This window comes from Polistes canadensis, unplaced genomic scaffold (genome assembly GCF_001313835.1).
Source record: "Polistes canadensis isolate GaletaPanama2010 unplaced genomic scaffold, ASM131383v1 scaffold_37, whole genome shotgun sequence".
Classification (NCBI taxonomy): domain Eukaryota; kingdom Metazoa; phylum Arthropoda; class Insecta; order Hymenoptera; family Vespidae; genus Polistes; species Polistes canadensis.
In genome coordinates, this window is record NW_014569584.1 from 835,117 (window position 1) to 859,676 (window position 24,560).

A 24,560-nucleotide genomic window follows, 5' to 3' on the forward strand; every position below is an offset into this window, starting at 1 on the left:
GATCGTCCACAAGTGGTTCATAAGGTAGGAATCTAATTTTCTAATGAAAGTTTAGATACCATACGATTGGTAATATAGAAAATAATGATGCATTAGAGAGACCACGTTGTACGAAGCACCGATCAAACTGAGCGAATAAACAAATGATGAGCAGAATTATTTTTAATGATGGGGATGCAAGACGGATGTATGAACGAAGGGACGTGAAATGTTTGGAATAAAGATATAGTGATAGATAGATAGATAGATAGATAGAGAGATAGATGGAGGGTGGGTATGTAAAGTTTAATAGGAGCTTGTAAATGTACTGTCCGTCGTAGTCCATGAAGCGCTGAAGAGGGCCGGAGGTACTTACCCTGTGGATCATACTTACTGGAAAAGTTCCGTGTCGCCAACATCGTCGTCAAAATAGCGCCCTGAATAAAAAAGAAAGCAAATCGAGCGATTAATCGAAATAATCATTACTTTTACAGACGCGTTAATGGATTAGAAAATTCTAAGTATGCGATTATCGAAAGGATTCATTCAATGAACTGTCACTTCAACAGATATTCTTACTTTTTTTTCCTCATCGTGGATTCGATGATTTTTCAATGAAAAAAGAACTGCTTACCTTTAATTTGCGTCTTGCATTAAATTTCTTCAAGCAATCCACAGTCTCTTGCCTGTGCACAACCGATGCAACACGCTCACGTTGCTGTAATAAGAAAACAAAATAGCACGTTATCTTAGAAAATGATTATAATCATTGATTCGTTTCATAGGGACGTGAAAACTTACGCAGATCCATGGATGCTTCAATGCCTCGTTTGCGGTGATTCTTTTGCTTGGATTCACCGTTAACATCTGATTGATAAGATTCTTTGCTTCTGGCGTTACGGTGTCCCATTCTGGGCTTGGATACTGAACAACAAATATTATATCATGAATCTATCATTAACCTTTTACCTGTTTCTACCAGATCAATGAAAATGTTGTATAAAACTGTGTTGCGGCATATATTTGTCTCATCTTTTCCAAAACATTTATGTGTTTTCCCAAATGGAGAAAATGGGGCGAGAGTATGTTACAACTCACAATCAGTAAATTTGTAATCTTGTAAAAAGGGGAAGAAAACATTAATCCAATTTTGTAGAAAATCTTTTCAAATGCAAAAGTAAATTTAAGTAAATTTGAGTTAATTTCGTTCCGGTGATCATTTTGATAATGAAATATAATAATAAAGTAGTTTTAAAAGGATTCTTACATCGTAAGAGCCAGCTTTTATTTGGGCGTACAGTCGATGCTGATCGTCGTCCCAAAATGGTGGGTAACCGACGAGAAGGATGTAAAGAATAACTCCGCATGCCCAAATGTCGACGGGTTTTCCGTAAGGTTCTTTCTTCAAAACCTCTGGACTGAGGTAGCCGGGCGTTCCAGCGAAACCTTTTTAGGGTCGACGTATGAAGATAGATAAAAGAAACATTTGTTCGACGATCGAAGAAGAAACAAACCCATTGGTTTAACTTTATGACTTACCATACCATGCTTGCGATTCACCGGACACCTCGATCGCCAATCCGAAATCTGCTAATTTAACAGCCGCACCTTTTGCTTTACTTGCGAGAAGTAAATTTTCTGGCTGCAAAAAATAATACCACAATCGTCGAAATTTATGACGAATTTGGAAGAAAAACCATCTCGTACAGTTTTCCTAAATTCGTGAAATTATTATTATTATTAACGCTAAACCTATCAACAGAAGAGTTATACTTTCCTAATTACATATTTCATTGAATATTAAATTATCACACGTTTAGAGCGTTGAGAAATATCTGACAAATTTTCACTTAGATAGAATTTCGAAGAATTGGGAATAGGAGTTGATACAGTCAGACCTCAGACACTTAGAAAAAATCAAAAGTGTAAGTAAATCCCAAGTTTGACTAGGATACGCTACCTCGAGAGCTTGACTATTTTATCAAAGTTGCTTTTCCAAGTAGTAGTTTCCTTTCTAAATATAGAATGAATATTCTATTGGAATGCAGAAAAGTGTATAACGTACTTTCAAGTCCCTGTGCACAACTCCGTTATGGTGGCAGTGGTGGACGCTTTCCAAGATTTGTTGGATGCAATGGGAAGCATCCGCCTCGCTGTAAAATTCTCGCGCAACGATGTCCTCGAAAAGCTCACCGCCGGTGACTCTGAAAAGAAATTACGAGAATTCTCTAGAAAGCTTCATTCAAAGAGAGGAACCAACGACGCGAATAAGATGATGCTCTTGCTATTTCCTTTTTCGAAATATATTTCTCAACGATCGTCTACTTTGGGGACGTCGTCGAACGTCAACAGTAAATACTGATGAAAAACATAACTAAAACACAAAGTACAAGAAAAGAGATAAAAGAAAGCCATAAGAACATTTCCCAAGCGTTTGGTTTACGTTGTTTCGATTGTGCTTTCAATTCGCAAATAACGTTCTTAATGGTATTGCTATTTGATTTATTTTTCTTTTTGTAAGTATGCATGATCAACGTAGATTACATAGATCATTTGACAAAATTACAAATCTAATTATAGGAAAGACAAAATATCGATATGAACTTTAGAATTAACTTACAAGTCGAAGACAAGATAATGATAGTTTTCCTCTTGTATGCTATCGTGCAGTCTCACTGAAACAGACAATTATTTCCAAAATTAACAACGACTATTTTTATTATACATTCGTATTTGTACTTATTCATTTAGCAAAATATTAATCGAATAAATGACAGTTCTTAATAAGACGGATAATATCGACGTAAGAGAGAGTTTCGCAATTCTCCGTCTTAATTATTGGGCTGAAAATGAAATATTAAGGTACGGGGCCGTGTTTGAGGCGGAAATTATGCGAGAGGAAATTCAAAATGACGATGCTCGAAGAGAGATTCGAGAATGAGACCTTGCGTGTAGATTAAATAAATAAATGCGCGTATATGTAGCCTAGATGGTTATCTAAAGCATTGAAAGTTGTTGCGAGCAAACGAGTATCATTATTTATAACTATGAATATTCCTTCATTAGGGTCAACGAAGGTAACCGAAGAAGCAACGAGAGATTCCTCAAGATTATCAGGCTCTTCAGTAAGTTCATTTAATCGATGTCAAGTGGATATTTCTTCCTCGACAAACAAATTAACGTAGGAGACAAACGACATCTTGTTTTCCAATACGAAATGATGTCTCATCGAGAGCAAACGCCATCGGCAAGGAAGAAAATGTCGTCTAGTTTTTCAATCAACAATTTCTTCTCATCATTGGCAAAAGAAAAAAAAGGAAAAGTTTTAAAGGAAGAAGCAAACAAGATGAGCAAAGAGATTTCATAAAAATGGTATAAGCATCGACGAACAAGAAGATCTTTTGATACTCGACGCGTTTGGCTCATCTTCAATTCCAGAATCGAAGGATCGATTTTGCTAGCAACGTTAGAAAGAATTCCAATTCGTAGTTTCTTTAATATCCTTGGCATCGAGACGTTCGACTTAAAACGTGAACGAAATAGCGAATATATTCCAGAGAGCAAAATAGAACTCCGGCTAGTCGAAAGTACTTTTTACTTTTTAAATGGAAAAGGTTAAAGAGGGTGGTACGTATATGAATATTATTGAAATATTTCGTCTCGTTTGTATTATCATTGCTGATCTCGAGGAAAGACAAATAATGCATAAGATATATAATCATTATTACGAAAAAGGTTGTGCGTTAGAAGGAGAAATTTTCTACACGTTTTCGTGGCGTTTCAAAGGAGGTTTACCACGTCTAACTCCCATATACATTCTCCATGAGACATTTATATTTCATAAATTTGATCAAATTAGATATGCCAGTTCGCTCTCATCCCCCTTGTAACACAATGTCTCAGAATAATCTCTTGAGACCTTTGCCTCGCCTTGACAAGAAAATCGTTAGTTAAAGGTATCGTAAATTAAAGAACCGTTCTTATTCCGCACGCTAGCTAGCTTAACTTATTGTTAGACAAGATAGAGATAGAACTAGATTTGTCTTATAACAATATCGATTTTTCGAATAGCTCGAAAATATTCATTTACCTCGAACGAAGAATATTTGGTTTCTTGGAAAGTTATAAATACGATATAACGAAATATCGAAATGTTTGCATTTGAATTTATCTCGAAAATCGAGATCGAACTTTTCAGTCAACTCGAATGTACAAAACAAATTTCGTAAAGCACATTACAACAAAATCAATATTCAACGTCAAATTTTTCTTTCGATTTTCAAATAAATACAAAAATAAAAGTCAAAAGATTTTGTTTTGATCGAGATATCGATATTTGCTATGCACCCTCTTCCTTTTTATTCTAAATTTCCTGACAGCTCGAGAAATATGATGGAGTAAGACGGAAACGTTACGTCAGGAAGAAAAACATGAGAAACGAAGTACTGAAAGAAAGAGAGAGAGAGAGAGAGAGAGAGAGAGAGAGAGAGAGAGACAATCAATGCGTATCACTTGTTGACTCGAAAACGAGTCCTACTGGCCTCGGAAAATAAAAAATATACAAATTTTTCTATCCTGTCACTACTAATTATGAGAGTGATCTAACGGAAAGCTCACATCTCTGACGCAACCCTGACGATCCGCGCTTTGAGACACTCCGTGATTGTGGATTAAGTAAAAATATGAATCTTTTCAATTTTCTAATTTATACCATTATCGTAATTATTGGCACATATATATGTGTAAATAAATCTAACTAAGTATAGCATGGTATACATATAACGAATACGTTGAATAATGTTAGAGGAAGTAATTTGAAGATTCGAAATGGACGTGGTAAACGGATACGATTGAGAAATGTTTAAAACGTCGTTCCTTTTCTCACAATCAGATTAAAATCGCTCGAGACAGAGTCGTATCATGAATAAATTCTATCAATAGATAGTAACTTTTTAAATCGATACTAGTTTATAAATAATGCAATTGGATCGATCGAAGATGGATGTATCGCATAGAATGGAAAGAAATATGTGAGGAGATTAAACAAACATAAAAAAATAAAATAATAATTTTTTCTTTCTAATCACGCTAATCGTTTAGTTTAGATTTTCTAAATCCCATAGGGTTTTTCTCGGGCAATAAGGATCAGGAACGAGATATCGATTGTATTTTTTTGTACCTTCGAGTGGACGTTAATAATAACGAAGATAAGAAATCGATTGGTCGAAGAGGGTGCTTATAGAACGCAGCGGTTCTCAATAATTCGAAATATCTTGATATCAGGCTCTCGTTAAAAATAATGCAAAATGTAAAACGCTACTCGTGAGTATTGGCTAACGAATTGGCCCCGGTTACTTCATATTTTTTCTAATCAAAATGTTTCTCTAAATGTTCGTAACATTTTCGACCTTTTTGCCAGAACGAAAGAAAGAAAAAAGAAAAAAGAAAAAATGTTGTTGTCTTTTCTGCGCCGCATTCGTCGAACCGAGCCAGAAATCAAACTCGGGAAGAAATCGATTGGCCCGTATCCAGATCGTACCCTCGCCACGACCGCCAATACCAGCCGGTTGAAAAGCTTCGCTGGTTCAAGGTTAGCCTTTTGATGTCGTTAAACTGCTTCTTTTTATTTTTATTTATTTACATTTAACCCTTTTACAAAAGGATTACCATATATACAAATTGAATAAGCTTGGACAACCCATATTCACAACTCATATTCACAAAGAATGAATTAACCGCGTTATGGTTGGGAATCGGAGATACAATTTGGAATTTTACACAATGTTTTTTCTTTAATAATATTTTTATTTAATGTAAAAGGGTTCGATTCCTGAAAACTTTGAAAACGAGACGGCTATATGTGCTCGCGACGTTCATTATTTTCTTTTTCCTTCTGTTTGTAAAAGCGATTAAATGGATGTATAAAAAAGAAGGAGGAAAAAGCAGAATAAAGGGAAGTTCTGGGTCTTTGTAAATTATTCGATACATGTCAGAATTGTTTCTAAAGAATACAAAAAAAAACAATAAAGTATAAAACATATAGAACATATTACCAATCCTCTGGATGGAGTGACAATTTTCAATGACAATTTTCAATGACAATTTTCGATGACAATTTTCAATGACAATTTTCTAGGGTGTCTTTTGATAAAACTCGACGGCTGTAACTGTTTTATCGAGGAAGAATGAAAGGGTCCGATACCTTTAGAATGCGAGAACAATGGAATCGATTGGCTTCCAGAGGGCAATGCGGTGCTTTTGCGCGTGAGGTAAATCGAGCGAGAAAGCTCGATTCGCGTTGGGGAAAGCAATTCCAATTGAAATGAAAAGGAGGATGACTCTTCTACAAAGAGACTAACAGTGGAACACGGTGTTCCTTCCTTCCTATTTGGGATCGTCTTGTATCGGATGAGGATTACTCGTTGGATTGGCTGATCAGATACTTGCGATACATACACCTATACCTTGACTTAGCACTTTGCTAATTAGCCTTAACGTTTGCTTAACTTTTGTTAATTGTTCGATACTCGAAACATGGAGACCTGTTATTTAATCTCCAAAACTCGACAGACGTTCGATCACTGTCCCGTTCAATTTTAATTAATCCTAACTTTTATTTCTTTAGGGAAACTTTAACAAATCTTTCATCGAATTCTATGGATCGAAGGTAAAAACTTTTCCAACGGAGAGTTTCAAACTTCGATCAAATTATTTTTCCTATTTGGTTCTACCTACTTGCTATAAGTATATATATATATAGGCATACATACGCTATAGGAACTAATGCATTTCAGATGATAAACTGCAAAGTATGCAATCTATAGACAATATCGAAAGAGTTAGTTTAGGATTAGATTGGGTGGAAAACCCAACGAGTTTCCTATGCTTGAATAAATCCCTAACTTATAGATAAAACGTGCTTACTTACTTACTTACTTACTTTCAAAACTAAACTTGACTTTGCGTCTCGATTTTATGCTCTCTAAACTATTATAAAAACTTCTTCTATAAACCGATCTATTAATTGTCGGTACTACTCCTAGACAATATTATTTTTTTATTCCCTGGAGCAAAAAGTAATTGTATTATAAAATATTTTGTATGACTTACCGATATTTGGATGCTGCAATTTCCTACATATTCGTGCCTCGCGTTCAAGTTTCTGGAAATCTGTAACAACATAAGAGAAAAATATATTTCAAAGTACCGGCTGTGAATTATAAAGATAAAGAGGATGGGAAGCAGGGACAAGTTCGTAGCTGGAAGCAATTATTTGAGAAACGAGGCAACAATCTAAGGTAGGTGAGGAAGTAGTAACGGTAGAATGAGTGGGGTTAGGTAAAGGAGGGTTGAATCTTATTATGCCACGTCGGGTAGAATTCTCTGGTATCTCATCTCATCTCATCTCGAGTGAAATCCTTAAGTTCCTGATTCGTCCTCTTGGAAATTTCGATTAGGTTCTTCGACTCGAGAGAAACATCTTGGACTTTTAATCCACGATTCGTAATGATTCGTCATCTTCCTTCCTACCTTCCAACCTTCCTTCCTTCCTTCCTTCCTTCCTTCCTTCCCCGTAGGAGAAGTTAAGTTCGTATTTAAAAAGCTTTTAACGAGTTTATCGGAGTAGAGAAAGAGGAAAGGGGGTGTGAAGGGAAGAGTAAATGGAGAGGCGTTAATAGCAACGATAGAAAATCCGTATAGCCGATCGTTTGTAAGTTCGTTAGGACTACGGGTATCCAGGGGATTGGATTTCCAATATGTTCGAGCACAAGTAAAGTTTCCTTGTTACGACAGCTGATCCTGGATACGTCATTAAAGTTCAAATCGAATTTACCCATCGAGATTTCCCTTGACGAATTTTTGTTTCTTTCTTTAATTTACTCAGGTCTAACGATAAAATTGCATTCACAGCAGCCCGTTAAGTACCCTGACGATTTCCATTTTTTGTTCCTCTTCTTCTGTTTATATGTCGTTGTTGTTAAACCGCTCCTTTGAGATTGAAATAAGCTATACTAATTTGACAAATTCGAACGACGATCGGCCACCGGGCCGTGCATTTTCCTTAGGATTCAATTTTAATATCAACTTATGGGTTAATAATGAATAAAACCGAGAGGAACATTTAGGATGCCAAATACATCATTTTTTCTCGACAACTAATTCGTTTTGCTCAACAACGCCACTGTTATTTACAAATAACCAGGTTTGCAGTAAAAAAGAAAAAACGGAGGAATCTCGTGAGCGAAGAGCGCGTTTCTACATTTTCCATATTTGTTGTTTTCCCTTTTTTCTTACATTCGTTGGTGGGTACACCCTCGAGCGACGTGCTTCGAAAAACACCGAGACGACTTTAAAACTGAACGACCCTGGGGAAAAAGGGGAAAGAGAAAAAGAAAAGAAGAAAAAAAGCGACGTAGAAAATCCCGAAGCGTTTCTAATTTCAAACACCTGTCGTTTGTAAGTAGTACGTAATATTCGCACGGAAAAGCTAATTTGTTTTGAGTTCTCGACGAATTACAATCAAAATGTTTCTTAATTAAAAGGAAAGATAATTGTCTACGATCGTTCCGGTTTAATAATAAATTCCTTTGAAAAAACTTCTTTTGCAATTGCGGAGTAAGAATAATAATAATAATAATAATAATAATAATAATAATAATAATAATAATAATAATAATAGTAATAGCAATAACGATCGATATTGACGATAATAATAATAACTATAATGGTAAGCATCGTCAATCGTGGGCGGGGGTCTCGTCGAGTAGAACGATTGGTTAAAAAAGGTATGGGAAAGGTGCATATCAAAGGACTATTTGTTTTATTATTATTATTATTTCTTTTTAATCCGCAATGGCGTTTGCAAGGACTCCTCAGGATGCACGGGAGTCGGTATGGTAACGATTATTGAGCTTTACTGAGCTTTCTCAAGGAACCTCTCGAAAAGCTTTTTTCCTCTTATCAAGTCAAGGATCTTGAGGAACGAGAACAGGAGACTTTTTTCCTTAATCGACCAATTTAATAATGTCGACGATGATGACGTCACTGATTAATCGAAAGCTCGGTATTAAAACTTGAAAAGATTGTTGCAACTATTGAGATCGCGTATACAAAACTTTCAGCGCGAAATCGGATATTATTTGTAAAAGTTATGTTTTATAAAACATCTTTAATAAAACAGAATCAGGAAAGTGTTTGAATGGCATTAATTATACGTACCCTTTCTTTTATATTAATATTTAATTTGACCTTCCTTGGTTTCAATGACGAACTCTTTAAAGTTTTAATATCGAGCCACTGTGTAAATGCTAAATTTCTAATCGTAAAATTCGACAAAATATTTCAAATATTTCAGGTACATGCACACGCATGAAAATTGTTTGCCTAATTGCCGAAGAAGGTAGTTGCTTCAGTCGAGTTAGTTTTCCTAAATAATCTCATCGGGGAATGGTATTTGAATATTTCAAATATGTATTTTAAATGAACCGAATTATAGACTTTAACGCTTATACTATAGATACAAGTACACATGTATCTATCGTTGTTTCTCATTTTTAGCTTGTATTCGCTCCTGAAATGCATACTCCATATTGCGGTTGAATGGCGGCTGCAACGACTAGGTCAAGAGGTCACTGGGGCAAGGCCGTGGCCCGAACTCCCTGGTGCAACGTGTAAAGAGTCATCCTCAACGCCCGCTGAGAGGGAACCCAGAGAGAAGAAAAAAGAGAAGAGAACTCTTTCTCATTTTCCATCTGTCTCTAAACTCCCCACCTACCTGCTCTTTCGTTTCTCTCTCTCTCTCTCTCTCTCTCTCTCTCTCTATGGCAAAGAGAATTTGAAAGTCGTAAAAATATGAAACAACTATATCGAAAAGTCTTTCGAGAGATTTCGCAAATTGCATTAACCCTTTGCGGACGGGAACTGTTTGAAACTGACAACGAGTGCACTGTTCGCAACAAAATGGTAAACCCGTTTTAATCATATATTACACATACCATATTGATACATTAATTATTCAATAGATAAAGGAGTTAGTTATTGTAATTTTACGTTGTTAAATAATATTGAAATTTTGCGTTTACTCGTTTGTTATTAAATTATTATTTTGTATTAGATATTGATTTAACTTTAAAATATGTTAATACGCTCGACGCGTATTATTACGAGTTTATTCGATTATGCTGATATTTTACGTTGAACGGATACGCGTTGCACAAAGGGCTTAATATTTAAAGGATAAAGATATTTATTTTATTTAGTATTTTTGATGAACTTTTGATCAATAGGAAGTTGGACCGTTTTTTTGTTCGACTACGGAAGTAAAAACACAATTCGTGTATGTTCGTTCTTTGAAAACACTTGAAAGCATAAGGTGTCGCCTGTAAATAGACACCTTAGCTTTCGTATTAATGCACCTACTCATTTGAGGGGTTCCATTTAAATCCGAAGAGGATTATTCTGACGTAAAATGCGAGAGGCTCGAAAAGTTAAGCAGTCAGTTAGTCGGCAAGCAACCATCTAGCGAGCCATATATACGCGTAGGAGGATTAAAACATCATCGCTTTCATTTAGCGTCCTCCTTTTGTCTCCAAGGAGGAGATTCTTGTCCTCTTGCCTTTTGCACTCGGGCCGCGACCCTCGACACGAAAATTCCTTTCGGTCTTGGAGTTCTAAAGTCAGTTCCTCCTCGTCCTCTTCCTCCTATTTACATGCTACATCGCACCGTACGCGGAGAGTAAGAAAGTAGGATGGGGTGTGCGAGAGAGGGCAACCTTGTCGCCCTTCCTTTCCTTATTTTCCATACGTATATGCATAGACATATAGATTAGCCCTTATTCGAAGCGTGCAAATAACGAGCTAAAGGCAAAGAGTGAACGTCGTCTTCCTTTCGCTAGGATTCCCTCGAGATCTGGGTCACTCGACACGCACGAACCTGGAAATGGAATATCGAGCAAGGACGACGCTCGAAACGACGAGAAATATACCCTTTGCCATTTTCACTACGTCCATAAGTATATAATAACAAACGAATAAAAAATGAGTCAACATGAAAGAAATACAAAATGTGAAGGAAATAAAATATCGGATACGTGGTCATGCGTAAAAGTAAACACACGAGTTTAAAAGACAATTATTCGACATTTTAAGGAATATATGGACCTGCGAGTTTCTTCTTCCGCAAGATAAAGAAAGATAAAGGTGCACCGGGCCACTGATTCGATCGAGCGTAACACGATTCAGCTTATATCGGATAAGTTTTACACGGAGAGTATTTTAATTGATTCGATTAGGACGCTCGTTTGGCTTCGACCCTCGTCACTCTTTTACCCGCCATTACTACTTGTAGTGCCTACCGATACTACGAGCAAGAAAATCGAGTGAATAAGAGAGAAAGAGCTTTTTTGGACGCGCTCAGGGCCGATCGAATTTCAAAAGGGGCCTCTCAATTATATTTTCCTACGCCATTGGCGCCGTGGCTGCCTGCTCGCGATGGAATGTTGGCAGCTTGACAACGGCGTCGCTCGTTGTTTTTAGACAAGTCGCACGCGCCCCGATATATGCTTTGCTATAGAATAAGACCTAAGCCGAGTCATTTTTCTTTGTCTTTTTCTATTCCGACCAAATAGGTGGTGTATATATAAAAGGAAAAAAGTTGTACGAATCCGATCCCAAGGTCCAATTCAATTCGTCCAAGATGATACATTTTTGACGCTTACTGTCGTCACGAACAATCAATAATATCGTCCGCATCGTACTCGTAGAAAAATATAATATTTAGTTAAAGACCGGTTACGGTAAAAATAAGCATACGTAAACCGCCGTTAGGTTCATAGTGTTAAATAACGCTGACGCGATAAATACGACCTCGTCGTTCGGAAGAAATAGAAAAATAATGTTACAAAAATTCGTCGACTTACCTCTGGCAGAGAGTTTCTTCGTATTTATGATTTTCGCCGCGAACTCGAGACCGGAACTCTTTTGAACGCATCGGCGTACCACGGAAAAGGCGCCTCTGAAACACAAATGAGTAAACTTCCATTAATACGAAAAACTTATTACGTGGAAAATCATCATGATAAAAGATACATCAATTTAAACAATTTCATTCATTTTTCATTTCTCTCGTGAGAACTTTGAAATATATTTCCTATTTTCTACTCGAATTATAATTTCTTATTTGTGGAGAGGTGAAAGGAACTTCACTCGTAGCTTACTCAATCCTTCCCATACACATAAATATAGAGAAACGTGCGTAATGTACATATACGTGGGTAAGAGTTATGTATGCACGTAACGCCTCTAGTTAACCGAAAACTAAACTTTCTCGATTAGCTCGCGAGTCGAAGTTCGACGGAGTGTGTAAAAGGTTATGCTGGAAGTAGCGTACGATGATGCAGCCACCTGTATGGAAAAGCGTGGGCTCGATTGACAAAGTTTCAACGATCCTCTTTAAGCACATTTCGGAATAAGGTGTCTCGCGTATTCTTCGACAGAAATTTCCTTCAAAGATTGCATTCTCCCGTTTCGATCGTTTCTTACAAAAGTAGTAGTAGTACACTTGAATAAATATCCTACGAATTTTCATTTGGATCGTTCCTTCGAAACAACAATAGAACAAATAGAATATTTCCCTTGCCTTTCATTTGCTCTTTCGCACGTTTTATTACCAATGTATTTGTAAAAAATCTAATTTTGCTCGAATACCAATTAGGATAGAAATAACTCTACGTAAACTTATTAGTAAATTTAACGTTGAAATAAGGATGGAACTTGTGAAATATTTAAACGCGATTATAGCGAGACTAACATTAAGATCTAGGTATATTAATATATATAATGCTCGTTACAATTTGCATTTACCTACGTCTTTGCCGTCGGTGTTTTCTATTATTTATTAATCAAAAGACTATTTACGTAGACTGCGCATCGTAATATTTGAAAGAGTATTTCGTGGATGCATTTAAAGTCTTTTTCCTCTCCTTTTCCTTAGACATTTACTTATTCTCGTATACCTTTCCAAGCGTTACCGAAGAAATTCCCTTTGTGGTCTTCCGTGGTAACGGTGGAGCTTTTAAGACGCTTTACTTCCACCTACATTTCTACGTAGTACTATGCAAGCGAGCGTTTTATACCACCCTATAGCTTTGGGTTCGTTGTGCATCTTCTCGACCCACGGATAGAACGGTAACCGTATTTTCGAGAATTGCGTAAATGCAACGATAGTGCAGCGCAGGGGTTCTCAAAATGTCCACCCTGACGCCATGAAATATTACACAAATTTGACAAAGTTTCGAACCGACTTCTATACCATTCCTGACACGATTTTCATTTTTCCTTGGAATTGTAAAACGCGATCACGCGCAGAAAAAAACAGAGACCACTTTTACGTTTATCTATCTCGGGAAGAGAAAGAGAATTAAAAAAAACAACGTCGCGAGTATATACTCGTTATTCTTTCATCTCTCGCATGTTATCTAAAACTATTCTAATGCTCTCTCTTCTTTTTCTATTTACCTTTTTATAGACGAGACGAGAAAAATACTTTGCTGGCTGAGAGATAGGAAACTTTTTTGATAATAAAAAATACATACGGTACTTTCCATACATTTTTCAAAGCTCGAAAGTAACAAAAAATATTATTCACGGTTTATAGAACGGTTTCGACGCGTAACCTTAAAAACAAACCCATTTATTTGATCAAAGTTCACAATAAAATGTTAATATTATTCGGATGATAATAGTTTACGCAATGTTAACATCGATTTGTAGAATTTCGAAATCAAGTGTAATACCCACAAAGCATTAGGATTGTACATTTTTTGTTCCAAACGACGGATTTTTATTTTCTTGGAATTATTGGGCGGTGGACAGAAAATAAATAATAGTAAAGGGGAGTTCGGGGCTTGAAAGGTTAGGAGAGAGAGTATAATTTATCGTTATTATTATTCCTATTGCTTCAATTTCAAACTAAAAAGATATTAATATATGTAAAATAAGTAATTGGTATTTGAAATAGGGGCAGGATTGCTTCGGGATATTAATGCAAGGCTAGATATTGACGTTCGTTAATAATCGATGTATAATACAAATGTATTTTGTTATTAATATTGTTAAAGAAATGTTTGAAAAATACTGACCACCCAATAAGTAGCAGCTTAGATAGAAATCGAAGAAAAAGAAGAAAATGGGCATAATATCTTTAAAGCGCAATTAATTTTGTCCCTTTTGAAAATCTCATGGAAACGGGGAAGAATTTGTCATGGAGGATCAGAAAAAGGTAATTGTGATTGAAACTCGATGACGAGAGTAAGTACGTCGTTAAAATACTATAATAGTCGAAGTTGAAAGAAGTAGACCGGCGCGAACGCTACTTTAATGTTAGATTTTGCAGGCGCCAGGACGAGGCGCCATTGGAGGCGCCATTCGAAGGCGCCATTCGAAGGCGCCATTCGGAGGCGCCATTCACAGCGCCATTCGAAGGAACCGAGAGGAAAAAGGGCGAGGCACGCTCCGCTTCGTTTCCATGACTACCAATCATTACCGAAGATCGTGCTGCCACCTATCCCTACCCTTTAGAGCCGCAAACCACCAAAACCACCCCCTGACCGACTCTATCTCCACCCTTTCGACTACATACTTGCTTTCACGTGTTTTATAGTCTTATTACGCTTTTTCTTATAACATATTTACGGCCCTATTAATTTCATCATATTTTACAATTATGTACGCCTTAATTCATTTTAAATAAGATATTTCGAATTCATTTCTTCATGGTATATTTCAAATATTTGGAAAAATCTCTTTGTGAAAATGTGAAATCAAGAAATTATTCTAATGAAATACTAGAACAATAATATTATATTTAATTGACTTCTCTCGATGAAGCAAAAGCAACCAACTCCGTCAAACTGTTCTAACATTTTCGCGTATAATAATAGGCGATATTATTTTTATCCCTATCTTTATACGCAAATCAATGAATTGTGAATTGTTCGTTTCTCGAGAATATCCAGAGAGAATCGTTTAAACCTATATATATATATATATATGTTACGATCAATGCAGAGAATCCGGGCATTGTATAGAATGCCCGGAGGGTTTTGGTCAATCCAGAATATATGCATCAGTTGGCAATGTTTGGAGCACGGGGGGGGGGAAGGAATCTAAAGCTATTGTAAGTGAAACAAACAACGAAATGTGTATGTTCGTGCGTGTGTTCGTAGAATCATGAAATGATCATTACTTTCTGTACTGTGAACGCCCACGTGCACAAGCTATCTCAACCGCCTGACTATAAGAATTTAATTTTCAAAATTTCCATGTTATAAAGGCAAAAAAAAAGGTAGTAGTAGTAAAGGTTTGTATGTTTTAAACCAGGAAATGAGGGGGATGACGACCCTACCTATACCCTTACAGCTCGGTTCGTCAGCCGTGAACCAAGTACTCGTTTTAATCTAACAAAGCCCTAAAAAAAACCTTGAAAAATCCTGACGCCATCCCAACAAAACTCTAACGTTGCCCTTCAAAAAAATCCAAATAAAATTTTTCAGTTTTCCTCAACATTTCTATTATATATATAAGTATTACTTCTATTTATTTTGTGTAAGTATGAAAAAATCTTGATGCAATCTTTCCATAATTATGACAAAAATCGTCACGATAGGCTCGGATCTTTTCCAGCCCTTCTCTACGTAGGCACAGAACTTTTCTGTTACGAAGAAGTAATACTTCTGTCTATATCGCGTATGTAAAGAAAATATCCTGACGCAATCCTGCATTTGGTGGGGAAAAAAAGAATGCTCAGGGCAATCTATACAATGCTCGGATTGTGTACATTGACCGTAACATATTCATATATACCACGTATGTGTAATACATATATATATATATATATACTTGAGAATACAAAAATCTCTATCCGCATTTTGTTATCTTGCTATGAATCATCGTTTTCACTATATGTACTCGCATATATATATATATACCTATCTACATACATATATTTCCAATTATAACAAAGGAAAATAATTTAACATTGTTTTCATAATTCGCAGTAGCCGAGCGTATTCGCTGAATGCTTACAAAAGATTAATTATCATGTTTTTTATCATAACCTTTTATTTCTCGATATCTGATTGCACTCTATTAGATTATTTCTCGTTAGTTTATCTCTCGTTTGATTACTAAATTTATATTTTCTTTCTATGTAAAAAAAAATTTCCAGTGTCGCTTTTTCGTTTCGTCATACATTTTTAATAATAATATTTCCTCTACAAGGATTTTTGAAGTTAAAACTTCTTTAATATTGTTATGATTTGAAACTCGACGAAACAAAAAAGCGACACGGAAAAGAGAACAAACATTTACATCTATAGATCGTCCACGAGAATTTAATAATGTCTCAGCAGAAGTATCGCGAATTCTTAAAAAAGATTACGATCAAATTCTAATGTGAATTTTGCATCGTATACAGCGCTCCCTTTAAATGTAAACATTCTCTCGAAGTTTAATTTTCTAAAGATTTCACGTCTACCGCGTGTGTACTGCACGCATGTATTTTTTCTACTCAGAATTTTACGTATAGGAAGAGGAGGAATGGTAGTAAACTCGTAGAAATAATTTTTCTCGACAATGAGCGTCGTTCGTGTAAATTCGCTGGGATTTGCGGAAACAAATAATTGGTTCCGGTAACAAATCGACGAGAGAGAGAGAGAGAGAGAGAGAGAGAGAGAGAGAGTGAGAGCTAAAAACACGTTGCAAGACCATGTCGAAGCCTGCAAAACCCGAGGCGTCTGTTCGCTCTTTCACTGGATCTTATGAATTATGTAAAACTAGAACGTTTAGGAGTACACACGGCTGGATTCGCTTTTTTTATATACCTATATGAAAATATATGAAAATATATCTTATATTATATGTATTTAGGTACATGTATTTTATTTCCTTTATTCTCATTAATATTTCTTTTCTCAGGATCGAATTTGTTAAAATGAACAGAAATAAAAACGAAAAAATAATAACTTTTGTTCCGTTTTTAATTGAACACGATGTTGCGGGTAATGTCAAAGGAACCATTTAAGTAGGAAACGCAGGATTATGTGGAAGGTCGTGTTTGCTCGAAAAACGAATTTAAACGCGTTTGATTGCGTTCACTACGTAGGGTAGAGAAACATCGAATTTAGGTAGAATTTGGTGCGCATCAGCGTTGGGTAGTTTACTACAATTAGACGAGGCTGGTAGACGTTTAGGATACGCATAATTAACGCGACGGTAATTCGAACGCTGTAATATTATCGACGTTGATAGACTTTGAACTTAACGAAAAGGATAGAAGGAGAAAAAGACAAATGAACATAATCATTATTGCAATAAAAGTGAGACGCTGTATAATAACACGAACGATCCTAACCGTGGATCAATAAATAAATTCTCCCGAGCAATTACTTCCCTACGTATACCTATGGAAATCTATGAAAATGTTGAGTCCAGCCGAATGTACAATTCACTTTGCAAGTGAAATCAGTCAAGCAAGGGTAGGTAATGGACACGCTAATAAACACGATTAACAGAGTTCCCCTACTTGCTGAGGGAAAGGATGCACATTTAGTGGTTTTAACTTATATACCTGAAACGTTCGTACAAAGTTGAAAAGTACCGAATGACCGTACGAAATTGAAACGACGGCGGAGCTTGAAAGGATAAACTTCGAATGAATGAAATTGTAAGAAGTATGCGAAAATATCTAGATTTTCGGTTAGTTGGTTGGAATTCATTGAGTAGTAACATAGTAACTTTGATATACAGTATTATAAATCGTTTTCTGCCAATCGATGTCTATCCGTTGTCCAGACGGATATTCTCTCGAAGAGAACGTCTCGCTCTTTGGAAGTAGTACACCTACTAGAGGGGTTCGACAATCGAGAGAAGAGTGTCCTCGACTCGAGTCGGCTACATTGCACGACAGAAGAGTACACCCGTCAAAGTCTCTATCTATCTATACACTCATCCATCCATCCATCCATCCATCCATCCATCCATCCACCTATCTATTTATCTCTATAGTTCCTACTCTTGGAATATAACGATGCGTATACGAGTACGTATCGGTGTATCTGTGCGTACGCGAATATACTTGCGCGTGCAATGATTTCAGGGTGAAACCCGATGAAATTGATCGGTCGTCGCAACCGATACGATGGCATTTCGATTTGCTCTATTCCTATAGAGAACCGAGTTGCATAGCTTGTCTCTCTCTAAATTTCCCTGTGTGCACGCGCGCCTCTGCATTGCCCGTATGTGTGAAAGAGGAACTAATTAAACTGACTGCCTTAACCGATCAGCTCGTACGAATTAAACGAGCCGAAAGATCGTAAGGTTGGTGGGATGAGGCACCAGTATCGAATATTCGTTTCACGCATGGAACTTCGAAACGAACGATCATCAGTAAATCGTTTCACCACGTAATAGATATACATTACCGACCACAAATTTGGATACGCGTAATCCTATAGGAAATAACTCGAAATTCTTCACGACTTTCCTTCTCGAATGATTTATTTTTTCTATATCTATATGTAAGACTGATTCCTGCTGATAAAAATATATTACTCGAAATTTGAGAGATTACATTTTTCCAACAGTAGAGAGTCGTAAATGAACGCGTTAACAAAATAAAAACTCATAGATTGTACATAAATAATGCGTAATGCAAATTCAGTAAATTTACCCCAACTTTCAACTCGTAATACGTAAGATAGATAATATGTATTAGATAAAATAGTACGTGACTCGTTAATAATTTATCCAAACTACGTTGATCACTTTGTTTAATTAAAAAACGAAAGTAAGCGTAATATAATATATAATAGAATATATAATAGATGAGTAACGATTTTATTTGTCGCAACGACCTAGAAATTTTCTAAGGGCTCGAGTATCTCGTCTGTCGATCTTCTGCTGTGTAAGCACCAAGCCGGGAAGAAAAATATATAAAATAGGGTCGGGAAAAAAGGAGAGAAGAAAAAAGAAAGGGGCCGCGGGAGGGGGAGGAGGAATGGGTGGGGTAAAATAAGTAAAAACGACGGGAAAAAAAAGAAAAGAAAAGAAAAGAAGAAGAAAAAAAGGGTAAAGATAGATAAAGATAGATAGATGTTGTTGGCGCGATCAACGGCTAAGAGAAAGGGAGAGAAAGAGAGAGAGAGAGAGAGAGAGAGAGAGAGAGAGAGAATATTCTTTATCCTCGTTGGACGACCTTCGCGTCTATCACGAATAGCCACTTGCGGTTATAGCGTTCACCGAAGGCAAAAAGGACGGGAGAGCTACTCAACCTATTTTTTACTTGTTTTTTTTCTCCTCTTCCTCTTCCTCCTCCTCTTCTCCTCATCCTCCTCCTTCTCCTCCTCCTCCTCCTTCTTCTTCTTCTAACCGAGCAAGTATATACTCGAGTGGGGGCCGAGCATTCCTTTTTCTCTCGTCTTCCTTGTTTTGTTTATTTTACAATCAGTATCACGAAAGACGAGAACAGAGGAGAAGAATAGCATAGATCTATCTATGCATCCCTTGACGTAGAGAGACGTTTGCATTGCGCACGGCCTTGAATCGAGTCGATCGCTCGACAAGGTGTGTAACTAGGGCGTGCGGAACGAACGAGAGAACAAGACCAAGCAGAGGGAGGCTGGCACACCCCTAAGCGCAACTTGCTTCATTTTAAATAATCTTTCTCTCTAATATGCACGTAGAACGGATACCCCTGGCTTATCCCTATCTCTCTCTCTCTCTCTTTCCGTTCGAATAGTTAATACGAATAGTTAATATTGGTTAGAGGTATTTAGGGACCTAAATTCAAATATTAGGATGCATTTTATTTACATCTAGATTTTTACCACGCGTATTGTGTTGATAAATGAATGCTTTATATTATTTATCATGATACAAATGAAATATGCGTATATGTAGATTTCCAATGTAAAATCATAATGCATATCCGATACATACGTAGACGCGTTTGAAAATAAAAAGGCATACTTTGAAAGCTCTCTGACAGGTCTGTAGTCGTGACTGACTACAATCTACGATATATGCTCGCATTTTCTATCATGCATCGCGGGAAACGTATTATTCGTAATCTATTTTACTCGAGTTTTAGACGAGTATTTTTCCCCGTTTGTTCTCTTTGTTTAAAAAGAAAAAGGAACAGAAAATCAAGGAAAAAAGATTTCAAATGTTTCAGCACATTTGAAAGTATAAACGAATAAGTCTCATACATCAACAGTGGCGACTATTCGTTTGCACACTTTTCGTATCGCACAGGTACGATAAGAAAATGTCCAAGTAGAGAAAGAGGAGAACGAAGGGGGGAGGGAAGAATAAAAGCAGTGTGGGACGCGAAATGTACTAATCGTAATTGAGCTCGGTAACGATGAAAGTATCATTGATCATTTGGTAAAGTTTTTAGGGGGAGAAGAGAATTGAATTTGTCGAAAGTTGGCAAAGCCGAGAATAGCTAGGATGCGCGCGCATATCCTGCAGAATCCTGACCCGCGGCTTTATGACCGTCTATAGCGTAAGATCAGTACGCGTCACGTGGTAGGTCGTAAAACGTGCTCCTGCACTTTGCATAGCGACCCGCTCCTGGTGCAGGTGCAACCCTGACGAAACCGATACAATTCTTCTTAACCGAGAACGTTCTTATTACTAAACTATGTCTCTAATCCGCATTACTTTTAATGTAATACATTTTTGATTATACCAACTAAATGTGCCATAGATATTTCTTCTCGGAGAAGAAGTACGGCTTGTTGTTTAACTCGTTAAATTGAAAGATCGAAATATACAATAAATAAATGTAAATTGAAACATATGTATGGGGTCGAAGATTCAGAGTTATTTCGTAGATAGTAGCGCATACGTGCGCGGTATCTCGATGGAGGCTTTACCGCTTACTGCCTATTGATCTTTTCCCACCACGTTGTGTCCGTTGCGAACGTTCCTTCTAACGAATGCTGACGAACGAACCACTCCGCCATATTTCCTAATCTTCTATTATATTATCGGAACCATTTATCTGCTCCGTATGATATATTGCAACATATATTCGTCCCCTTTTCTCTATTTGTCACAATCGAAGAAAAAGAAGGAGAAACAAAATGATTTTCTTCTCATTGTATTTTTTGATACAATCGAAGACAACCTTGACTTCGAATGTAAATGATTATTATACAAATGAAATGTGATACTTCATTTTATTCCCAAAGATCGTAGAAACGAAGCAGACTAAAAGATAAAATACGCGAGCAGATATTTTTATCGTCGTTCGAAAGAGATAAAAAGAATTATCCTCCGGTATTAGTAGAGATCGAGTGTAATCTCCCATCAAAGCGATGACCTCGAAATGCTCGCAGGATAATTTCCCTAGAGTAGACGACTATCTTCGAATCCCTCGGTGCTCGTTACGAGAACAATGATAATTTATAAATGACTTTCTAACTCGATTCTAATTCGTAGGACATACCATCTACCATGTAGAAAAAGAAAGAACCACTTGCCCCCTATCCCGCGCCATCGAAAACAAATAAATTTCCGATGCGTTATCAAGCCTGGCTATCGATCGATATTGTTAATCCGGGTTCTTGAAAATTGCTGTGTTATTATTTAATATTCAATGTTTCGAACGATTGACCAGAGAAAAAAGGAAAAAATGCAAAAGACAGATGCTGACGCGGGGGAGAGTAAGGAAAAAATAGGGAAAAAATAGGGAAAAAATAGGGAAAAAATAGGAAAAAAATAGGAACTCTCCCTCTCTCTCTTTTTATCTCTCTAGCTGCTGTTGCATAGATAGACACATAAAGTTCGCGTTGCATTGTTCCGTGTCAACTGTCTGCCGCCGGAGTATGGAAAAAACAATGGAACGGCGAGCCGAGGCATATACAGGGGGAACACACAACAACACAGTGTGCTACTAGATGCGTTTTGTGTGTTTCTAGGTAGTACATGCTAGAGAAAGAAAAAGAAAAAAAGAGAGACAGAACATCGCAATAGTTTTGCCGGCGTTTCGCGTTCATCCACCGCGTCCACGTCACAAAAAGGAGGCTGCCTTCTGGTAGAAAGAATGAATTGCAGCCAGTGTAACACGCGCGAACGTCCTCTTCTCTCTCTCTCTCTCTCTCTCTCTCTTTTTCTATTTCTTTTTATCCATCTCTTTTCTCCTTTCTTTAGCCTCTTTTTTTCTCACCCTTTTATCCTTTTCTTGTCTCTTAAGCACAAGACTCGCCTCGCACAGACTACTATCATCATCAACACTGTGGTTGTTAACGTGCCCCACGATCTCGCGTGTTTTCATTCTACCATCAAAGATAAGAGTTCAATCTTCCGAACGAAATACTGGTTGTCCCAAAGCTAACTTTACCGAGCTGAAAAATAATACATTATTATTTTTTTTCATAATTACTTCGAAAGTATCGCGACTTTTTTTTAGGACACCCTGTAATACGTACGTGCACAACTAAATCACAAGAGTATTCTATTTTTCCATAGATAACTATCGTATATATAATTCGTATTCATGAATTGCAAAAGGATAATGAAATGAAATTTGGGAGTCATCGACGAGAGCTAAAAGTATCGAGTAAAAAAGGGATGGCGAGAATCCACTTAACCTTTTTATTCGTATTTTCTCTCTTGATTATTTTCCTGTACAAGTCGTTGTTGCTGCCATGAACTATTGCGTGACAAATCGGCTGGTGTATATATCATTTATGCATGCCGTTAAAGTCACGTGCCTTCCTTCCACGCAGTTAACCGCGTTGCACGCGAACGAACCACGAGAAGAACTTTATCTTCATGGTGGAACAAAATAAAGGGAATAAGAATTATTTCTTTTCGACATGGGACACGCGCGTGATGCCATCAATTGGCTAGGGGAAATTTCTTTTCTTTTCATCCATCCTTTATTTTATCCGAGGTCGTTTCAATAAATTTCCATCATTCGCACAAATGCCAGGAAAAACCAACCTTTCTACTTATTTTTTGTTGTCGATTGACGTAATACTGATTTTTCGTTAAAATTATTTGTCCAAAAATTGTGTAATAATAGCGATACAAAAAATAAGGACAGAAAAGAAGAGAGATATTATATTTCTTTTTTGAGCTGGAATAACTCGAGGAAAACGCACGATCTCACACGTGACTCCGCCGCCATTTTGTCGTGGGCGTAGAGACAACACGTGAGTTTGAGTAAATATATGCCCGTTATTTCTTGATATTTATATATATATATATATATACGTATACGCATTGAGAGGAACGCGATGATATTCAGGAGCGTTGGTTCGTTTCGTTGACACACGTTATTTACTCGACTCTCGACATTTTCACAGGAGAGCCAGTAAAAATATATCCCGAGCATTTCCTCTCTACATTTCTCTTTTCCTTCTTTCTTTCAGCCTCTTATTGGAAAGAAAAAGATGAAGAAGAATGGAACGAAAAGATTTAAAAATGGTAGACCGTTCATCGGGAGCGACGTCTCTCAGGACAATTTCCTATCGTTACGTAAATCTTGGTACCGTTCTTGGTACCCCTTCGTTGTAAAATAATAAATAGAAAGGAAGATTAATGAAGAATATATAAAATGTAACCTCGGTTATGAGCATTAAAGAAAAAACATAAGAAAAAGGGATGGATGGTAAGAGAAGAACGTCGATGGGAAGGAAGTCGAGAAAAATATGCTTTGGAAAAATGAAAAAGGAAAAAAAGAAGGAACATTTGTAAGGGTTGTAAAAAAAATAAAAAGAATGTTAAAAGGTGTAGCGAGTGTTGGGTACACCTGCTGATCGAGTGGACGTTTTTCTTGGACGTTAAGGTTAGCCGCGTTAGAGAAAAGCAAGCGAGGAGAGGCTACGGATAAGGATGATGGAAACGGCTGATGCGACGTTGCTCCGAGGGTGCACGACGAAGGGTGGGGAGACTCGCTCGATAGGGGTGGCAAAGTTGGCCGCTTCAGCCGGCCGGGAATAGCTTTAACCGGTCGATACTTCGTTCTCCAACGCGCGCGCGAATCAGAGAGACGGAGAGAAAGAGATGGAGAAACCTAGGGCATTGAACGCCAAAGGCACGGCCCTGCGCTTCTTCTCTCGCAGGACATTCCTATACCATTCCTATAACCAAGGTATTCTTCAATATTTACAATTAGTATTAAGTATGTAACGTGGATCCACGTGGATGTTTGTATTTAAATATATTTATCGAATCAATTATTTCCACTGAATACTACAAAATGTATTCGAATAATGTTGTTACTTTTTAAATAGAAATTTTATTGCTTCCTACGCCAGTTTGCATTTAGTTAGATTTTAGCGTTTTATTTTCCATTCCGCTTGTTTTCTTTACCAGAAGAAAAACTATATTTGAAAAGAGGAATAAAACTCTTAGCGCAACTATTTCATGTATATACATATAAATGCAACATTTTCCAAGTATAAAAGAGAAGGAAAACTCGAGAGGTTCGATTTTTCTCCGGTCGGTGGTCTCTTGGTTTTTACGCGAATCCTCGACTCTGAACCACCCTCAACCCTCCACCCCTCTTA

At 37.0% G+C, this 24,560-nt stretch overlaps 1 protein-coding gene across 17 annotated transcripts in view; it reads right to left on the minus strand.

Moving 5' to 3' along the window:
* The window catches only part of LOC106784523 (calcium/calmodulin-dependent protein kinase type II alpha chain), a 65,963-nt gene that overhangs the window by 27,741 nt on the left and 13,662 nt on the right, over positions 1-24,560 (minus strand). For 12 of the 17 annotated variants that reach the window (XM_014744157.1, XM_014744154.1, XM_014744156.1 and 9 more), the window contains exons 2-10: positions 11,898-11,992; positions 7,090-7,149; positions 2,600-2,654; positions 2,045-2,183; positions 1,519-1,621; positions 1,247-1,425; positions 781-903; positions 614-697; positions 356-416 (exon numbers count right to left, since the gene is read on the minus strand). In XM_014744157.1, the coding sequence (XP_014599643.1) occupies positions 356-416; positions 614-697; positions 781-903; positions 1,247-1,425; positions 1,519-1,621; positions 2,045-2,183; positions 2,600-2,654; positions 7,090-7,149; positions 11,898-11,992 (899 nt within the window). The remainder of the gene's footprint in view (positions 1-355; positions 417-613; positions 698-780; positions 904-1,246; positions 1,426-1,518; positions 1,622-2,044; positions 2,184-2,599; positions 2,655-7,089; positions 7,150-11,897; positions 11,993-24,560) is intronic. The other 5 variants (XM_014744155.1, XM_014744153.1, XM_014744169.1 and 2 more) reach the window with 1 other exon arrangement.